Below are 16,107 nucleotides of genomic sequence, written 5' to 3' on the forward strand. Positions count from 1 at the left end.
CTAAACCAAAATATTTAGGAACTGTATTTGACATAAAAGCTATAGATAAGCCAGTCAGAATAACTCTGAACCTGAAATGCCTATTATCTCCTCAGTTCTGATACCACTTTCTTTGCTGTTCTGTAAATTGGTTGAGCAAAGAGTAGCGCTTCGACCTTTGTAATATCTCAGCTGAATTTATGTGATGTATCAGCCTTCAGATTAGACCAGTGTACATGAAGGGTAGGTTTTGGTAGCAGAAAAGCAGTGCAAGTCCTCTCTTAAGAGTTAGTAGCATGTGTTGCTTCTGCTGAACTGACCTTCTTCAGTGTGACATAGATATAGTTTCGTCACAAATCAATACACAACATAATGCGTCCAAGTTTTTCTGATAGATGCTATGAGTGATGATGGAAGAATATTTTTTTTCAAACATGCAAATTATACACACACACACACACACAAATATGTTTGTTTGCAAACTCATTTTTATTGATTTTTGTTCATAGTAGTATTGATTTTCAATTAAGGGCCTTAAAAGGCATTATTCACTATCTACAGTAGTCTTTCCAGGTGCTTTTATTTTAAATGGGATAAGGTGTTTTACAGGTTCATGTGTTACAATGATTTGAACTGAAAAACAGAGTAAATGTTTGTGCTATTCAGTACTTGGTTATGCAGATGTCTTCAGGCATTCCAGAAGGGCCTCACCTTTTTATTGCTGTTTCCAATCCAGCCTTTGTGTGCTATTAATAGTGTGATACTGGGTTGGGGTTTTGTTTTTCTTTGGTTTTTTGTTGGTTTTTTTTTTTTTAAACTGTGCTGCTTGGAAAAAGTGTGTAAGCTAGATTTAGCTCATCAAGTGACCCAGGTAGCCTACTGCCTGTCTGCTCACGTGCCCTTACTCTGTGACCTTAAAGCTTCTTCCCCATCCCGTTACTAAAATTGAGGTGCTGCATCATTGCATTTAACAAACCTGCACTAGTCGTGTCATGTTGGCTATATTTTGGCCATGTGCTAAATGTGTTCCTGCTCCCACAACAAGACAAATGTCTTCATTTAAGAGAAAAATGTGACCTGTGATGATCAGGTTTGGTGAGAATAGACTAGAGGAATGCAAAGGCAGGCAGGCATTAAGAAGTTATCACCTATGACCGTATAGTAAACACAGATTAATGCTTTCAAATGCAATTAGTGATTCTGATTTTGGATATGCTTCCCTTAAGATGACAACGTTTTTTTAAGGAGGCACTGAGAATTTACTTTTCTAAAATCATGTTCTTTGTGGATATTTGAACTTGGAAGCCCGAAAACTTTTGGCAACCAAAATTACAGGTCTCATTGTAAGCCTTAGTCTGCCACATGCTAGTACAGTATTTTCATTTCAGCTCACAAAGATAAGCACCCAGACTCATACTTTGGTTAGATAAAAGATTGTTTGACTTTCAGAATAACTAAGCAACGAGAGTCACAGGGACAGCTCTTCTGAAAATGTAATTGATATCTGGTACAAGGTATTAAAATATGAATTTTTGGCATTTAACTTTGTTTTTTCATATTGGGGTTCCTAATTGTGACATATCTGCTACATATGGCTTTGTATTGCATTTGGCCTGATCACTGAGGTATTTACCAGATTTTTAATAAATTTTGGTTTGCATTTTGAAATTTCTCTGGATGCTGGTTTTTTTTGGTTTTCTTTTTTTGTCTGATGATCAGGTAAAAAAAAAAGAGAAAACACACAACAGATCTTGCTCATTTCCCTTTCTTTGCTTTTGTTTTACAGGAGACACATGAAATTGTGGCTATCAAGAAATTCAAAGACAGTGAAGGTAACCTTTTCTGCTGCATAATCTTTCATGTCAATAACTATGTTGTTAATATCTCTCCAGTTACAATAAGAAGTTGCATATATCAAGACATGATTTAAAAATGATGATTTATTAGCTCTGAATATTCAAGGCATTTGATCCTTCATAGCTGCCTAGGGACTGCAACTAGATAACTAGCTTGCTTTCTTGGTGCATGTACCTTCACACGACTGAGATTGTGGTGCCATACACAGTAGTAAGATCTACCACTTGGAGACTCAATGTGATCAGAAAATGGCAAAAATTCCTCTTGTAGTAGTGGCTTTCAGAGTCTTTGGGCTTTATCACCCTTAAGCTGTGGGAGGGGATCTAAATGTTAGGGGGACTTGAAGGGGTAAAAGGAGGAGCCTGAGAGGAGTCACCGTGAAGTTCAGTGGTACGAGGAGGAATCGAGGAGTGCTCGGGGATCTGCGGGAAGATTTGAGGGAGCTGCGTGGCAAGGCAGCAGTGCTGCCCTCCCCTTAGCAGGCTCTGCTCACCACAGGAGACTTGCTCTTTGCCCCCTCACAGCAGCCTCTGTGTACTCTCCAGTGTTGCTGAGTTTGCTGAGAGAGGGGGAAGAGCCGACTCCTGCAAGGCTTACTGTTGCTGGCAAAGTCGGTGGCAGGAGACAGGACACGTGGAAATTGCTGCCAGTGCTGCACACACCTATTCCGCTGATAAAACCAAAGATCTGTACAAGGCTGGCTGTCTGACCTGCGCTCGTTCGGGGACAGTGAATTCCAGTATCCTATCATAGGCAAAACTGGTGATCAGCCACAAGAGAACTGTCTGCTTCGCGTACATCAGAAGTTAACGCTGATCCCTAATGGCCTAGCACAAAGAGAAGGTGAAGCCAAGTATGAAGTAATAAGAGGAGTCATCCCAGTCTGAGGCGATGGCAGCAATGATTTGCCATAGACCAAGGCTTTAGCTGAAAACTAACGATGTGGTTTAAAGAAACAGCAGCCACTTTATTCTAGCAAACTTTTCTTTTTTGTTATTGTTACAGGATTGCTGGTGGCCGTGGAGGTGTGGTTGGTTACAAGGACTGTAATTTTCAGAGTCAGTTAGACACAGCAAAGTTTGATTTGTGTCTGTTTTATGCAATGCAAACTCTTTGCTTTGCAGCTGATTTTGCCAGACACTTGAAGAGTATATTTGATGAATTTTTAGCTCTGCTATTCAGAAATCTGTTTTAAATCCACGTTAAATAATGTAGGAGATAATTTAATTGTGGTGACCATCTTGACCAGGTCATGAGAGTACTTCAGAATTCCTTTTTGGAACTTGATATGGCTATGCAGTACAGATCCTAGGCAATGAATCTCAGTATTTAGCCCTAAATGGGATTATCATATTAGCCTGTCTACCAAAAAAAATGAAAACAAAAAATACAACATTGCCATTAGGTCTGGCTTTCCTGGAGTGTTACATAATACCAGTTTACATGACTGATGACTGCTTTTCAGAGTTTTAGGTAGTTGTTTACAAGTTTCTGGAAATATGACTGAAGTTCTTTTGATGGATGTGATTCAGCCCATTTCACATCTGTCTTTTTAATACAGTAGTTCATTAGAAATCTGAAGATACTGTAATTGTTTCTATTGCCATTTTTCTTTCACTGAATTTTTGCTGTTGACATATGCATGCTAAATGCGCTGGAAAGAGTGTGTGTAGTTATAGATGAAATTATGTAATCAGGCTGATGCAAGCCAACACTGAGCACTCAGTTTTAAAATGAAATGATTTAGATTGCTCTAAATTATATAATTTTTTTAATCAAAACATTTGTGATGATAGTATTTTTTTTTCCTCTTCCCTCCTGCTACACTTCAATTTTATTTTTTTTCCTCTCTTATGATGATGATGATATATGTTTACATGACCTGCATTATCCCCTGTCCCCTGCAAACCTGTTCTTGCCTTTTGCTTACTTGGAAAAACAATTTCTCTTCCTTGTTTCTTCTTCCTCAGTCTTTGACTGTCCTTGCGGTACATGAGCTGCAAATGTGATTTAGCTTTGAATTTATGCAGTCATATCCCATTTAATATCCCTCTGTTGTGGATAACAGTTCTAAGAGATTAAGAACCCTGCTTCTACATGTGCATGGGCAAATTTACTGAATTAATGGATTTCATTTTACTAAATGAAAAATAAAACCTAATGTAATCTGGTTTACCTGTCATTTCATTGGTAGTATCCTTTAGAAGCCAGTCATTTCAGGGCCCCTTGATTATAAGCAGTGTACAAAGCTTTAGTAAAACAGCACTCCTTTCTCGAACAGCTTTCAGACAACTAAATTGTCAAAACAACAGTTAAATTTCTTGACTCTTCAGAATCAGATTCAAGGCTTCATTGAATCAATACTTGCTCTTCTGCTCTCTGTGGCTGCTGCACTGGTCTGCATTGGTGAATTTCCATTGAAGGCCTTGTGGGGAAACTTACAGGACTTACAGATATGTGCTTCAGTCTTAAGATTTGTCATGGCTTTTGGAGAATAAAATTATTTTAGAATCCAACAGATTTCTTTGACATTGTTCAAACATGAGCTTTGCATTCCAGTGTTTCTGCTGAGGACATATTAACCTTGCCAGTGCTTCATGTGTGCGACCTGTATTTGTGGGGTGGAGGATGTGTCTGTACACATGTGTACGTCTTTTGAAGCATATTAGTGCTCTTCATAATGAACAAGATAGAAATGCAAATGATTTGGTTTTTATGATGACTTCTGCCACTGAAAACGTAGATGGTACTGATGGAGAGTCTGTGAGGGTTGCATAATGATAGCACAGTCACCAGTTACCTCTCTTCCAGTGCAGAAGCATCCAGGCAGCAGAGAGAGTCCACAGTGGAAAATAAGCCTTTTTCTCTGTAATATCTAGAAACAGAGAATTTAATCAGGAGTTCAAAATAAAGGTTTATAACACTTGTTACTTGGGGCTTTTGATTTGGTTTATAATAAGTTTTACTGTGTCATTTTTACTTTGCACTCTAGAAAATGAAGAAGTTAAAGAAACCACTTTACGAGAGCTTAAAATGCTTCGCACTTTGAAACAGGAGAACATAGTGGAGCTGAAAGAAGCCTTCAGAAGAAGAGGAAAATTATACTTAGTCTTTGAATATGTGGAAAAAGTGAGTTCAGTTTGTACTATCCTTCCTACAGTTAAATTATCAGCTTACTGGAAAAGTCTTTAAAATTACTTTTACTTTTAAAAATGAAGCTATTCTAATCTATAAAGAGGAACATCAGAAACTTTAATACAATCTGAATTGTTGTAATTAGACATTTATTGTGAGAAAACAACACTGATAACTTTCCCATTGTTTCTACTTCATGTGGTGTTATTTTAAAAAAAAAGTTCTTCCATATATGAACACAAACATGTTCACATTATGTAGACTGGAATACATACCATTTGAAGAAAAATTTCAATCCAAATTCTAGAATCCAGCTTAATTGTAAAGCTTGTTAACTGTCCTGTGTTATGTTGTGTAATGAATCTTGACATGGTCTTTCAAAGCAAGATCATAGACTTTTGACCTTGGAATCTGTTTCAACTTTCTCCATCCTTCCCTGTTAAAAACAGGATTTGTTTCTATATTTCTTTAACAAGGCTGCTATCGATAGTTGCCTAGAAGGATTTGGCAAAGATCACTGTCATTATCTCCAATCCTGACCTCATTTGAAACGATTCCAAAATTTCCTTAGATTGGCCTACTGCTGCCAAGCATCCTGGTCCGTTTCCAGGGAGAAATAACCTAGAACAGATTGGTCTTTTGTTATTTTTGCAACCTTCATGATGAAGGTAGACCTTCCCTCTGAGTTCTAACCATTTACCATTTCTTGATGGAAATAATTAGATGGTATTCAGATACACACAGTAAAAATAAATGCAAGCTTAAATATATCTGTCTCTGCAGCTTTCATGAGATATTGTTCCCTTGATTGAAATTTTCATTTAATATCCTGCCAGTGTGATGTTGCAGTCTTAACTGAGTGCTAGTCCTCTTGAGTCAATTCTCTCTCATGTAAAGATTCCTCACCTTAAATACTGTGTCTCCTTTACCTCAATGTAAAATTTACTATGTCCTATAACTTTACTGCATAATGTGAGGTGACCTATATTAGCTTACAGTTTGGCAGAAATCAGTTTTGTTTTTCACCAGCAGATCAGCAACTTCTAATGCGGTGGATCTTCCTTCAATCTAACATCCAGAGCTTGACTTGTTCCACCCATGTTCTTTGTAATTGTTCCACGTGGAATGTCTTTGATCACACACCAACTTAGAACATGCATTTAATTTTCTATTATAGTTTACTTGGCTAAGCTTTCTGTAGTAGTGGGTTGGAAGAGCAGCATAAGTAAAAGACATGTAATTGATCCTATAAGGAGTATTCTTCAAAAATTGTTAATATTGGTAAAAACACAAGGCTGCAATATCTAACATTATTTGCATCAGAATAAAAGGATATAATGATAGAGGTAGATGTCATGTAGAGTCTGTGCCTAATGTCATTTCTCTATTAATGGTCACCTTTGTTTTCAGTTAAACTTTGCAGTCCATGAACATTTCTCATTTTCAGATATGTCAAATAGTTTCCACAATAGTATCTTTGAAGACCAGGATGATTTCTGTACTTTTGGATGAGGGTAGGATAGAAGGAATTAAATAAAATGTGGTATAGTAGGCTAATTTTTGTTTTAACTGGTGATGAACACTTTGTGTCCTTTAGGGAATCTTAGCTCTGCAATACTCAATCCAAATTACTTAAATTCACATTTAGTCTAATCTCCTTTGTTCATCATCCCCTTAGTTACTGTCTTCGTATAGGATTATGTCTCACTGTGTTGATGCTACTATTTTGGTATTTGTAACACTAACTTCCTGACTTACTTATCCAGATCCAGCTTCTGTGTGGACAAGAATCTAACTAAAATCAATACAATTCCTTAACAGAAAATTCCTTTTCTCAGATCTGAAGTGTATTTCTAAGGAAACTTACACTCAAGCACATAAGTTCCAGTATTTATTCCCAGATTGCAAAACTTAGAAAGGTTTTCAAATATTATCAAAGTTTCCATTTGCTTTGTGTTATATTTGTGTTCATTAAAATATCTGACAAGAGAAAGCTCAAAGATTTTATTATACAGCTAAAGAAAATGTTTGTGAAAGACAAGGTGAATTTGTTTTAAATGAAAAAATCTACAAATGCTCAAATCCATAATTAAACGAGTTGTGTAAGGCAATATAGCCAAAATACTTATTTCTATTTCAGTGTTCAGTAAATAAGACTTTTCTCTCTTCAAGTGGGCTGCTGCTGGCCATTATTCATTCAGGATTCAGTCTACAAACTCCATTGTGCTTCTAATTGTGCAAAATTAGAGACATTTGCTAACATAATGGGAATCTCTGTGTCCTTTCTCAAAGAGGAAATTGACTAGTATAAACAGTCAGTTTATTTTCTTCCCTAGGTATATCCATAAACCAGTCAATATGGCCATAGTTACTGTAGTACAAATATGTCTAAGATCAATGTAGTTGATATATAGCTATAGGATATTCCCTAGGTTACTATTTATGCCCCTATGAGGCATTTTTATATCTGTTAACTTCATGTGCACTAACAGGCTTGTGTTGCTTTAACTATACCCATTCACAGACAGGCACAGTTCGTGATTAATCATGGCCCTGCTATGTCAGAGCAGCAGAACTAGCTTAATAATGAAGAAAACAGTATGTTAAAGCACAGTTGGATATTTACAAAATGCTGTGCTCTACTAAACTTTTCATATAGCCACACTGACCCAGTGTTTCTGTTAAGCAACTTTTTGTAACTAAATGACTTTTTAGACGTATTAGGGTAAGTGGTTTGATGACAGTTGTCCTAGTTTCAGTTGGGATAGAGTTAACTGTCTTCCTAGTAGCTGGTACATGCTAAGTTTTGAGTTCAGTCTGCGAAGAATGTTGATAACACTGATGTTTCCAGTTGTTGCTCAGTAGTGTTTAGACTAAAGTCAAGGATTTTTCAAGCCCAGCCAGCAAGAAAGCTGGAGGGGCACAAGAAGTTGGCATGGGACACAGCCAGGGCACCTGACCCAAACTGGCCAACGGTGTATTCCATACCATGGGACGTCCCATCTAGTTTAGGAACTGGGAAGTGGGGGGCAGGGATTCGCCGCTCGGGGACTGGCGGGGTGTTGGTTGGTGGGTGGTGAGCAATTGCCCTGCGCATCATTTGTACGTTCCAATCCTTTTGTTACTACTGTTGTCATTTTACTAGTGTTATCATTATCATTATTAGTTTCTTCTTTTCTGTTCTATTAAACCGTTCTTATCTCAACCCACAAGTTTTGCTTCTTTTCCTGATTTTCTCCCCCATCCCATTGGGGGGGGGGGGGGCGGGCAGTGAGTGAGCGGCTGCATGGTGCTTAGTTGCTGGCTGGGGTTAAACCACGACACAGTCTTTTAAGGATTTGTGGTATATTTGTGGTTCGCTTTTAAGGATTATTCTCTTCACAAGTGCTTTCTCTAGCATGAAAACCACTAGTAGTATGCTTGTGATTAAAATAGATTCCTGGAATGTTAAAATACTGATTTTTTGTATAGCCTGGCTTAGTGGCCTAAGTATCTTGCTTCAGAATGCTGAAAGTGTGTTATCTTCTAGCAACTACTATATAACTCTTTTAAATAATGTGTCTTTTAAACACTTAGAATATGCTCGAATTGCTAGAAGAAATGCCAAATGGAGTTCCACCAGAAAAAGTGAAAAGCTATATCTACCAGCTAATTAAAGCAATTCACTGGTGCCATAAGAATGATATTGTTCATAGAGGTAAGTGTGTACCTCTCCACATGGAAATAAGCCCCGGGTGGGGATTTGCTTTCTAAAGGGAAAGATGTTACAGCTTGAAGTAATTTGCATTTAATATAAATACAAGCAATTGCTTTATATCAGTAGAAAAAAAATCTGTAAATTTGGCTGGGTCTTAAGTCTGCTGCATGACTTCAGATTGTTTTAATACTAAATTCATCTACATATAAAGCTTGCTGCCCACTGGCTTTGGGGTATGATATAAAGATTGTATCACATGCACAGTGAAGTGAAACTGCAGTACAGACTTTGCCAAAGGAAAAGGAATTTTTTTAAGCATTTCATGGTTCTCGGTCATTTCACTTTTGAATCTGGTAATAGAATATTAGGAGAGAAATAACCCAAAACTTAAAGTTTGGTCCTCCGTGTTTTACTTCTTAAGGCAGTTCCTCCCAGCTCCCATGAGTTCAGCTCTGTAGATGTACCTTCTCTCCTAAGCTTCAAGCACTCAGAGTACATATCTTGATGTGTGACTTTATCTAGGTTTAGGTATTGTATCCTGATTTAATAAAATTCTATTTTGCTTTGTGGCTTTGCAATAGTAACATTTTTAATTAATGTTTCCAATAAATTAAAATTCTTATACAATATGCTATTCATATTTAAAACTGATCAAACATAAGCACGAGTCAGAAAATATTTTGTAGAATATAGTTTGAAAAATATGTCATGTATGGATACCACAATATCCCTATAGGAATAAAAAAACGGACTTAAAACTGGACAACACATTTTTTCTAAACAAATTATGAGAGGTGATCAAGAAGATCATCGTAACTGAAAATGTTGACCACAATACACTTAGCATTTTATTGGTTAACTGGGTCATTAAATGTCAGTTCTTGGTATTATTTTGCAATATGCAATATTCTGCATGTTGGTTTGCTGCCCAGGACTATCTGTAAGCACCTTTTATCTTCCCATATTTTGTTGGGAAACACTTTAAAAGACTTCAAAAGGCAGAAAATTAATTCTGCATGTTCACAGACTGAATTGCTGGAAGCTGTTTCAGCAGTTGCTCTTGTAATGCTTCATTTACGATTGCATGAATATCTCTAAATACGTTATAATGAAATAATATTTGTTGACAAAGTTCAAAATTAAAAAGAGAAGTTAATGGCGGTTTTTTTTCTCCCTCACTCTGATACTCCAGATATCAAGCCAGAGAATCTCTTAATAAGCCACAATGATGTTCTGAAGTTGTGTGACTTTGGTAAGTTCAATAGATAGATACCTGCTTATTGCCTTTTTAAAGAAAATCTCTTGCAGTGGAGTTTTGCCTTATTCTTATAAGGAGTTCTACAGTATGTAGTGTTTAAAACCCTTTTAGTGGTCAGAACTGATTACTCCTTCAGGTTTGTGGCTAGTACTTTAATCTGAAAGATCTCTGGGCTTAATATGCATACCCTGTGAAATACCTGTATTAACATGTCAGTAGAAACGTTGCATTTATCTCTTCCTATATTTGACAGAGTTTTTACTAACAGTGTTATTGGCACCCAGTGGAGAACAGTGCAGATGACAAGCTGATTAGGAGGCTAGCAAAACTGTAGGTTTATCTGGCCTGTGTATTAAAAGAAAAGATAATTCTTCCTTGTTTAGTAAAGACACAATAATCTTACACTTTTTATTTGTTTTTTTTAAACCACTGGCTTTCATGGACGGTTACGTGTGTAGTTATAGGTCAGCTTTTATCCTTATGTTAATTAAGGAATTGTGTCCGCATGCGATCAGTAACTGAATGGCTGGAGGTTAGTCTCAGAGTTGTAATGTTAACTCTGATGTTTCCTGACCTATGAATACATGTTTAATGTCAGCTTTAAGGCGTTGAAGAATCAGCACCCAAACGCAAGGTGAACTTTGCCCATGTACGTAATCCCCAGAAGACAGCAGGGCAGAGCGTACACTGTTCCAACAATCTGTATTTTAATTTTAAATGCTACATAAACACAGAATAAAATGTTGTTCTCTTTTCTAAAAAGCTTACAGTTTGGCTTGGTAAATAAAAACCACTTCCATAGTGCTGCCCAAGGGTGCTTTTCAGTGAGAGTGGTTTGAAAGCTGTCATTTCAAACCTCTGCAATTTTGAATGAAAAGAACAACTGCTAAAAAAAATGGATTGAAATAGTCTTTTAGGAACACAAAAAAGGCGTTTGTCATTTGCAGTGCTGCTTATTTCTTTTAATCCTAAAGGCATTTTTGCTTAAGCATTCAGAAACAAAAATCATTCTAGGAAAAGCCTTAGAAGATTTGGTCCGCATGGGTTCTTTGAATTACAGGCAATTTATTCAGCGGCGTAGGGAACGGCATGGCTCTGACAGAACAGCAGCACGCTGCCGCGCGGTACCTTCAGCACCCTTGGTGCCCATGCCTTTTCGGTATCCACAGGCCTCCTGTCTGCACCGCTGTGGCTGCCGCCCTGTGCCCAGGCTGCCCTGGCACCGTCGCCCGGAGCTGGTGGGGCAGGACTTTTCCCTTACCCTACGCTTATTTTGGGGGCCTTGCCCCTGCAAAGCAAACCCCACCGGGGCTGGCAGGGCTGGGGCTCGCCCGGGGGTGAAGGCTGGTGTCGCCCGCACCTTGCCCCCTTGCACCCCTTCGCCCCCAGCGCAGGTGGTGGCGGTTGGGGACCCAACCGCTGCCTCGCGCAGAGCTTAACAGCCAATCGGCGGGCAGCGCCTGCCCCAACCAGTGTGTGCTCCAATCGGGGCTAACGGCATCACCAGCGGGAACAGCCAATGGGGGCGTGGGCAGGTCCTGATGGGAACCGTTGGCCCCCGCCTCCTGCCCGGCCACGCCCTTGCCCACCCGCCCTCGGGACTTTTGGGGGGCGTCCCCTGAAAATAACATTCACCGTTAGAATTGGCAAATGCCATCGGCTTACCAGTCTGGCGTGTGAACTCCTGTCAGCATCGTCTGTGCAGCAGCATTACAGGAAAATAAAAAGCCAAACAAATGGTACGATCGTGTTCTGGACGTCGGTTTTCTCACGAGGTACAGATTATGTGAATTTGGCTGTGAGCAGTGGTGCTCTCTGTGGTCCGCTGGCTTGCTCACACTGTATGCTCCAGCCACGTTCTCTTCCTGATGTTGGAAAAGTCACTCAGTCACAATGTACTCGCGGTGCTCGGCACAATCGCAAGGAAGGCAACCTAAATTATGGCAGTATCTTTTGTTCTTATTGTTCACGTGGGCTAGTTTGAATTTTGATCAATGTTTCAGTTTTAGTTGAATTTGAAATTCCAGGCAACTCTTATAATTTGGGATAAATTTTAATTTTTTAGCCTTATTGCTAATTGACATTATTGCTGGTAGCTTAAGCTTTTACTGTAAAATGTCCGTCAGAATGGTATTAGCCACAAGCATGTCCTGAACATGTACAGATTAGGATATAAGAATTTGCCTTTTAACACGATTTAACATACGCTGTCTGCCTACCTAACTTAATTAATGTTTTGGAACACAGGTACTTGTCACATACAGTGCCACATTTCTCATGTGGTAACAAATTCAAAGAAAAGGTCTGTGCATCCATTCCAATGCAGATACTGAAGTAATTGGATGTTTCCGAATAGCCCAGTGGACAAAACACTTCACATAGAAAAGTTCATACATTTTTAACAAGATGGTTCTTCGTAATCCTTGTGCCATGTGTTCTGTACATATCGTGCTAGATAAAAATGAGATGGAATGTGGTGATTGCCTGGACACATGTTGTGTGGGTGTCATTTCTGCCAATAGAAGTGGAAAAAGAGAACAGTACAAAGTGCCGATTATAGGAGATGCATCTGACTGTTGGAAATAGTTAGGCTTTCTGACTAGTGTGTTTGCTGTTTCAACACCAGGGCTTCAAAATTACTTGTTTTAGAAATCTCTTGATCTCTGTATGATGCATAAGCATAGAAATCATGAAATACAGGACTGGAAAAGGCCTCAAGAAATTCTCTCGTTCTTCCACCTACTCAAAGAAAGGATTAAGCATGCCTGTGTCATTCCTGACAGGTGTTTGCTTAGCTTACTCTTAAAATTCTGAATAATGGAGGTTCCCTAGTGTTCCTGGGCATCTGTTAAAGTACTTACATGTCATTAATGTTGGAGTGCTTTACTTTATGTCTAACTTAAATTTGCCTTATTTCTCTATAAGAAACTGACAATCTCCTTTTTTCCTTACACTTTTTTCCTTGACATCTCTCCTACCATGTTCTGAGTTGTTTAAAGTCCTTTCTCGAAATTTCTTATTTTGCTTGTTCTCCTTTCTTGCATCATGATGCATTTGCAAACTATTGCTTTCATGGTTGTTCTCACCTTAATCACCTTCTGTCTTCATCTTCTAATCTATTCCTTCTCACTGTTTAGAGTTTGGTCTAATCTTCTCCTAGTTACCGTCTCTTATTTTTGTATCAAAAAATTCTTCCCGATACCTCAGCACAATTTGGAGGAACAATAAGCTAACTCCACCATAACAAAAAAAAGTAATTGTGCCCTTAGAAAGGTATTTTGCTTTTTTGAATTATTAATTCTGTCCATCCTCTTTCAGCGTGGTGTCATAGAGTCAGAGCAGTAGTGAATCCATAAAATGGTTTCTTACATCACCCCACAATATATAGATGGCACTGAAGCCCATGACAATAATTTTCATTTCTGTCTTCACCAAATCCATGCTGCACCTAGCCTGTAAAGTTGGGGGCTGATTTTTCAGACTACATTAGCTGCTGCTGATTTCTAGACATAGTTAGTATCTCCTTACTGTGACCAAGTTCCAGTAGACTGGCCTAGGGGGAGGAGGATGCATCCTTGACTTGTTAATTCTTCTGGTGCACATGGGCTTGTGGGCTGCCAGGCTTATGCATTACATTAGCACATGTGTTTATTTGTATCATGCGACATCTTTTCTTCCCCCCCCTCCTTCACTTTGGGGCTTCCCACTTGCTTTGGCTATCCCATTTCTTCAGTGTAGCTCCTGGTTATCTTCCCTCTCTTCTTTAAACACATGAACGAAAGATTTTTTTTTCACTGACAAGATTAATCAGATAGGTCATGTAATTTGAAACAGAAACAGGGCTGCCTAAGCAGTTCTAAATATAGTAATGTTTAGAAAATTACTCAATCCCAATGTTACAAGCAATAAAAAATTCCTTACCAGCTTTTCTCCAGCAGCATCAGTAATGTTCATTAACCTTTATAGGAACAGATCAGAATTATTATTATTTTGGGACAACTTTGAAATATCTGTTCCTCATCATACATGCCTTTTAGTTTACTCACTCTTGAAGGTAAAGGTATCTTGCAGAAAGCAACAGCTGTAACCTATGTCAGTAACAAAATTATCCTTGTTTTCTCAAATCAGTAGTCTAATAATAATGATCTGCATCCAAACCTTTACTTCAACTTGGAGTAAATTAGTGTTCCATAGGTGTGAGCGGGGCTGGGCTTCTTCACATTAAGCTGCCAAATGAGGTACACTTTCAGAATACTAAAAAAAAAATAAATAAAAATTACAACCTTACAAGCATAGTTGTGTGGGAAAAGCAATTTTGGCAGCTTCTGCATAAGAACTCAGATATCAAGAAAAATTACTATTGCATTTAGGTAGCCTTTATTGATTCTGAAAATGAAATTATGCCTTATACCCCTGCAACACTTTGGAATTTTTATTCTTTCTTCATCACTCACGCAATAATGGAAAGAGTCATAGTGATTTCACTGAAGTGAATCTTGGACCAAGCTTTAATGCTACATCCCAGTAAGAAAGCATTTTGAAATGTGGCTTCTGCATTTCAGTCCCAAAAATCTGTCTCAATTTGAGCTCTAGTAAGGAGCCTACACATCTGGAGTCATGCTGCTGAGATCTGTCTGTCCTCAGTCTCACCTTAATATTAATTATTTGTTTGAAAGCAGTAAGACAGTTCATACTTTTCTGAAAACAGTGACAGCATCTGCCTTAGGGTGCTTCTACATGAAGAATCCAGTAACATCATTACTGTGGTGCTCAGCTGACTTAAATGGAGGAGAATGAAAACAAAAATATAAATTATACCTACATCCAGGTTTTCTAGTATGTGCACTCTTCTCACAGTCAGTGGTCTTAATTTTTATACCTTAGGATAGAAGTTAAGTTTTGGTACAGTTGCAAATAAGTATACTGTTTGGGTTTGGTTTGGTTTTTTTTATTATTATTATTAACAATATGATGTGGAGGGGGAAGTTAATTTGGACTTGGTTTCTGATCCTAATTCACTAAGAGCTGTGTTACAAATGTGATGCTAAAGCAGGTGGGAAGCTGACATATGGAGTCAGCCAAATGCATGTATAAAGAAGTTTTGCTGATCTTTGGTAGACTCCTGCCTTTTGTAGTTTTGGGGAGACGACCCTGTTCCTTGCCAGTGTCCTTAGATGAGAATAATATGTGATTTTCTGACCAGTTTAAAAAGTTGAATGTAGTGAGACTGTAGTAGTTGGGATGAATGACTAGAAGAGTCTACTCCCCAAGCGTGTGTTACGTTTCTAATGTTATGAATCTTCTGCAAACAGCATCTCAGTGAAATTACTGGCAATACTTCAATAGCTTGCATGGCATACTGACAGGTAACTTTTATCAATGTTTTGATTATGGCAAAGCACCAAGAGTAATAGCAAAACCCCATAGACTTCTGAGGAGAGTACACAAGTAAAGTAGTCATTAAAGCAGACATGCTGACTTTCACTGTCCTATCAATAAAAGTTTGCATTTCAGTAGACAAGCAATTGTTGGAGGCATCATTCTGCACTAGGGGTCGTAAACAATTTGCTTCTATATTAATAGGTGTGACCTCTTACTGCCAAAATCAGTGCTGCTATGCATACTGTATTTAAAATAGGATATAATCTTTCACACTGTTTCTTTGACAGGCTTTGCTCGTAATCTCTCTGAAGGAAGCAATGCTAACTATACAGAATATGTGGCTACCAGATGGTACCGCTCACCTGAACTCTTGCTTGGGTAAGTACTGTTTGTAGAACTGCCATGATAAATCTCAACTGATTCTTTACATTTTTTTCAAGCACCTTTTGTAAGGCTTACCCATATAGAGCTGTGGTTGATTTAAAGGGAAGATTTCAAGAGGCTTCCAGGTTTTCATTACTTTTTGTTCATTTCCAGTAAGTCAGCATGAGGCATTGACGTGTTGACCTGTCTTGAGCTGAGCAGTGTTTAACTGATTAAAATATGAAGCTGAATTGTAACAGATATAGTTCAGATTCCTGCCCCCTGCCCCCCCCCCCCCTCCATTTCATAAGAGATTTCCATGGCAGTCCTGTAGCCTGAAATGTTCCATCAGCCTTGTGGTGGACATCATATAGCAATGGCAGTGCAGCTTTCACCACACTACACTCCTAGTTCTCTTTCATCCTTTGGGTCAAAA

The 16,107-nt window shown here is 38.4% G+C and overlaps 1 protein-coding gene across 1 annotated transcript in view; it reads left to right on the forward strand.

Annotated features, from left to right (window-relative positions):
• Nucleotides 1-16,107, forward strand: part of CDKL5 (cyclin-dependent kinase-like 5) — a 78,274-nt gene that overhangs the window by 26,319 nt on the left and 35,848 nt on the right. Inside the window, 5 exon segments of the mRNA XM_010571256.1 lie at nt 1,766-1,811; nt 4,829-4,965; nt 8,548-8,668; nt 9,861-9,920; nt 15,596-15,686. Coding sequence (XP_010569558.1) covers nt 1,766-1,811; nt 4,829-4,965; nt 8,548-8,668; nt 9,861-9,920; nt 15,596-15,686 — 455 coding nt within the window.

This window comes from Haliaeetus leucocephalus, unplaced genomic scaffold (genome assembly GCF_000737465.1).
Source record: "Haliaeetus leucocephalus isolate CR32 unplaced genomic scaffold, Haliaeetus_leucocephalus-4.0 Scaffold317, whole genome shotgun sequence".
Classification (NCBI taxonomy): domain Eukaryota; kingdom Metazoa; phylum Chordata; class Aves; order Accipitriformes; family Accipitridae; genus Haliaeetus; species Haliaeetus leucocephalus.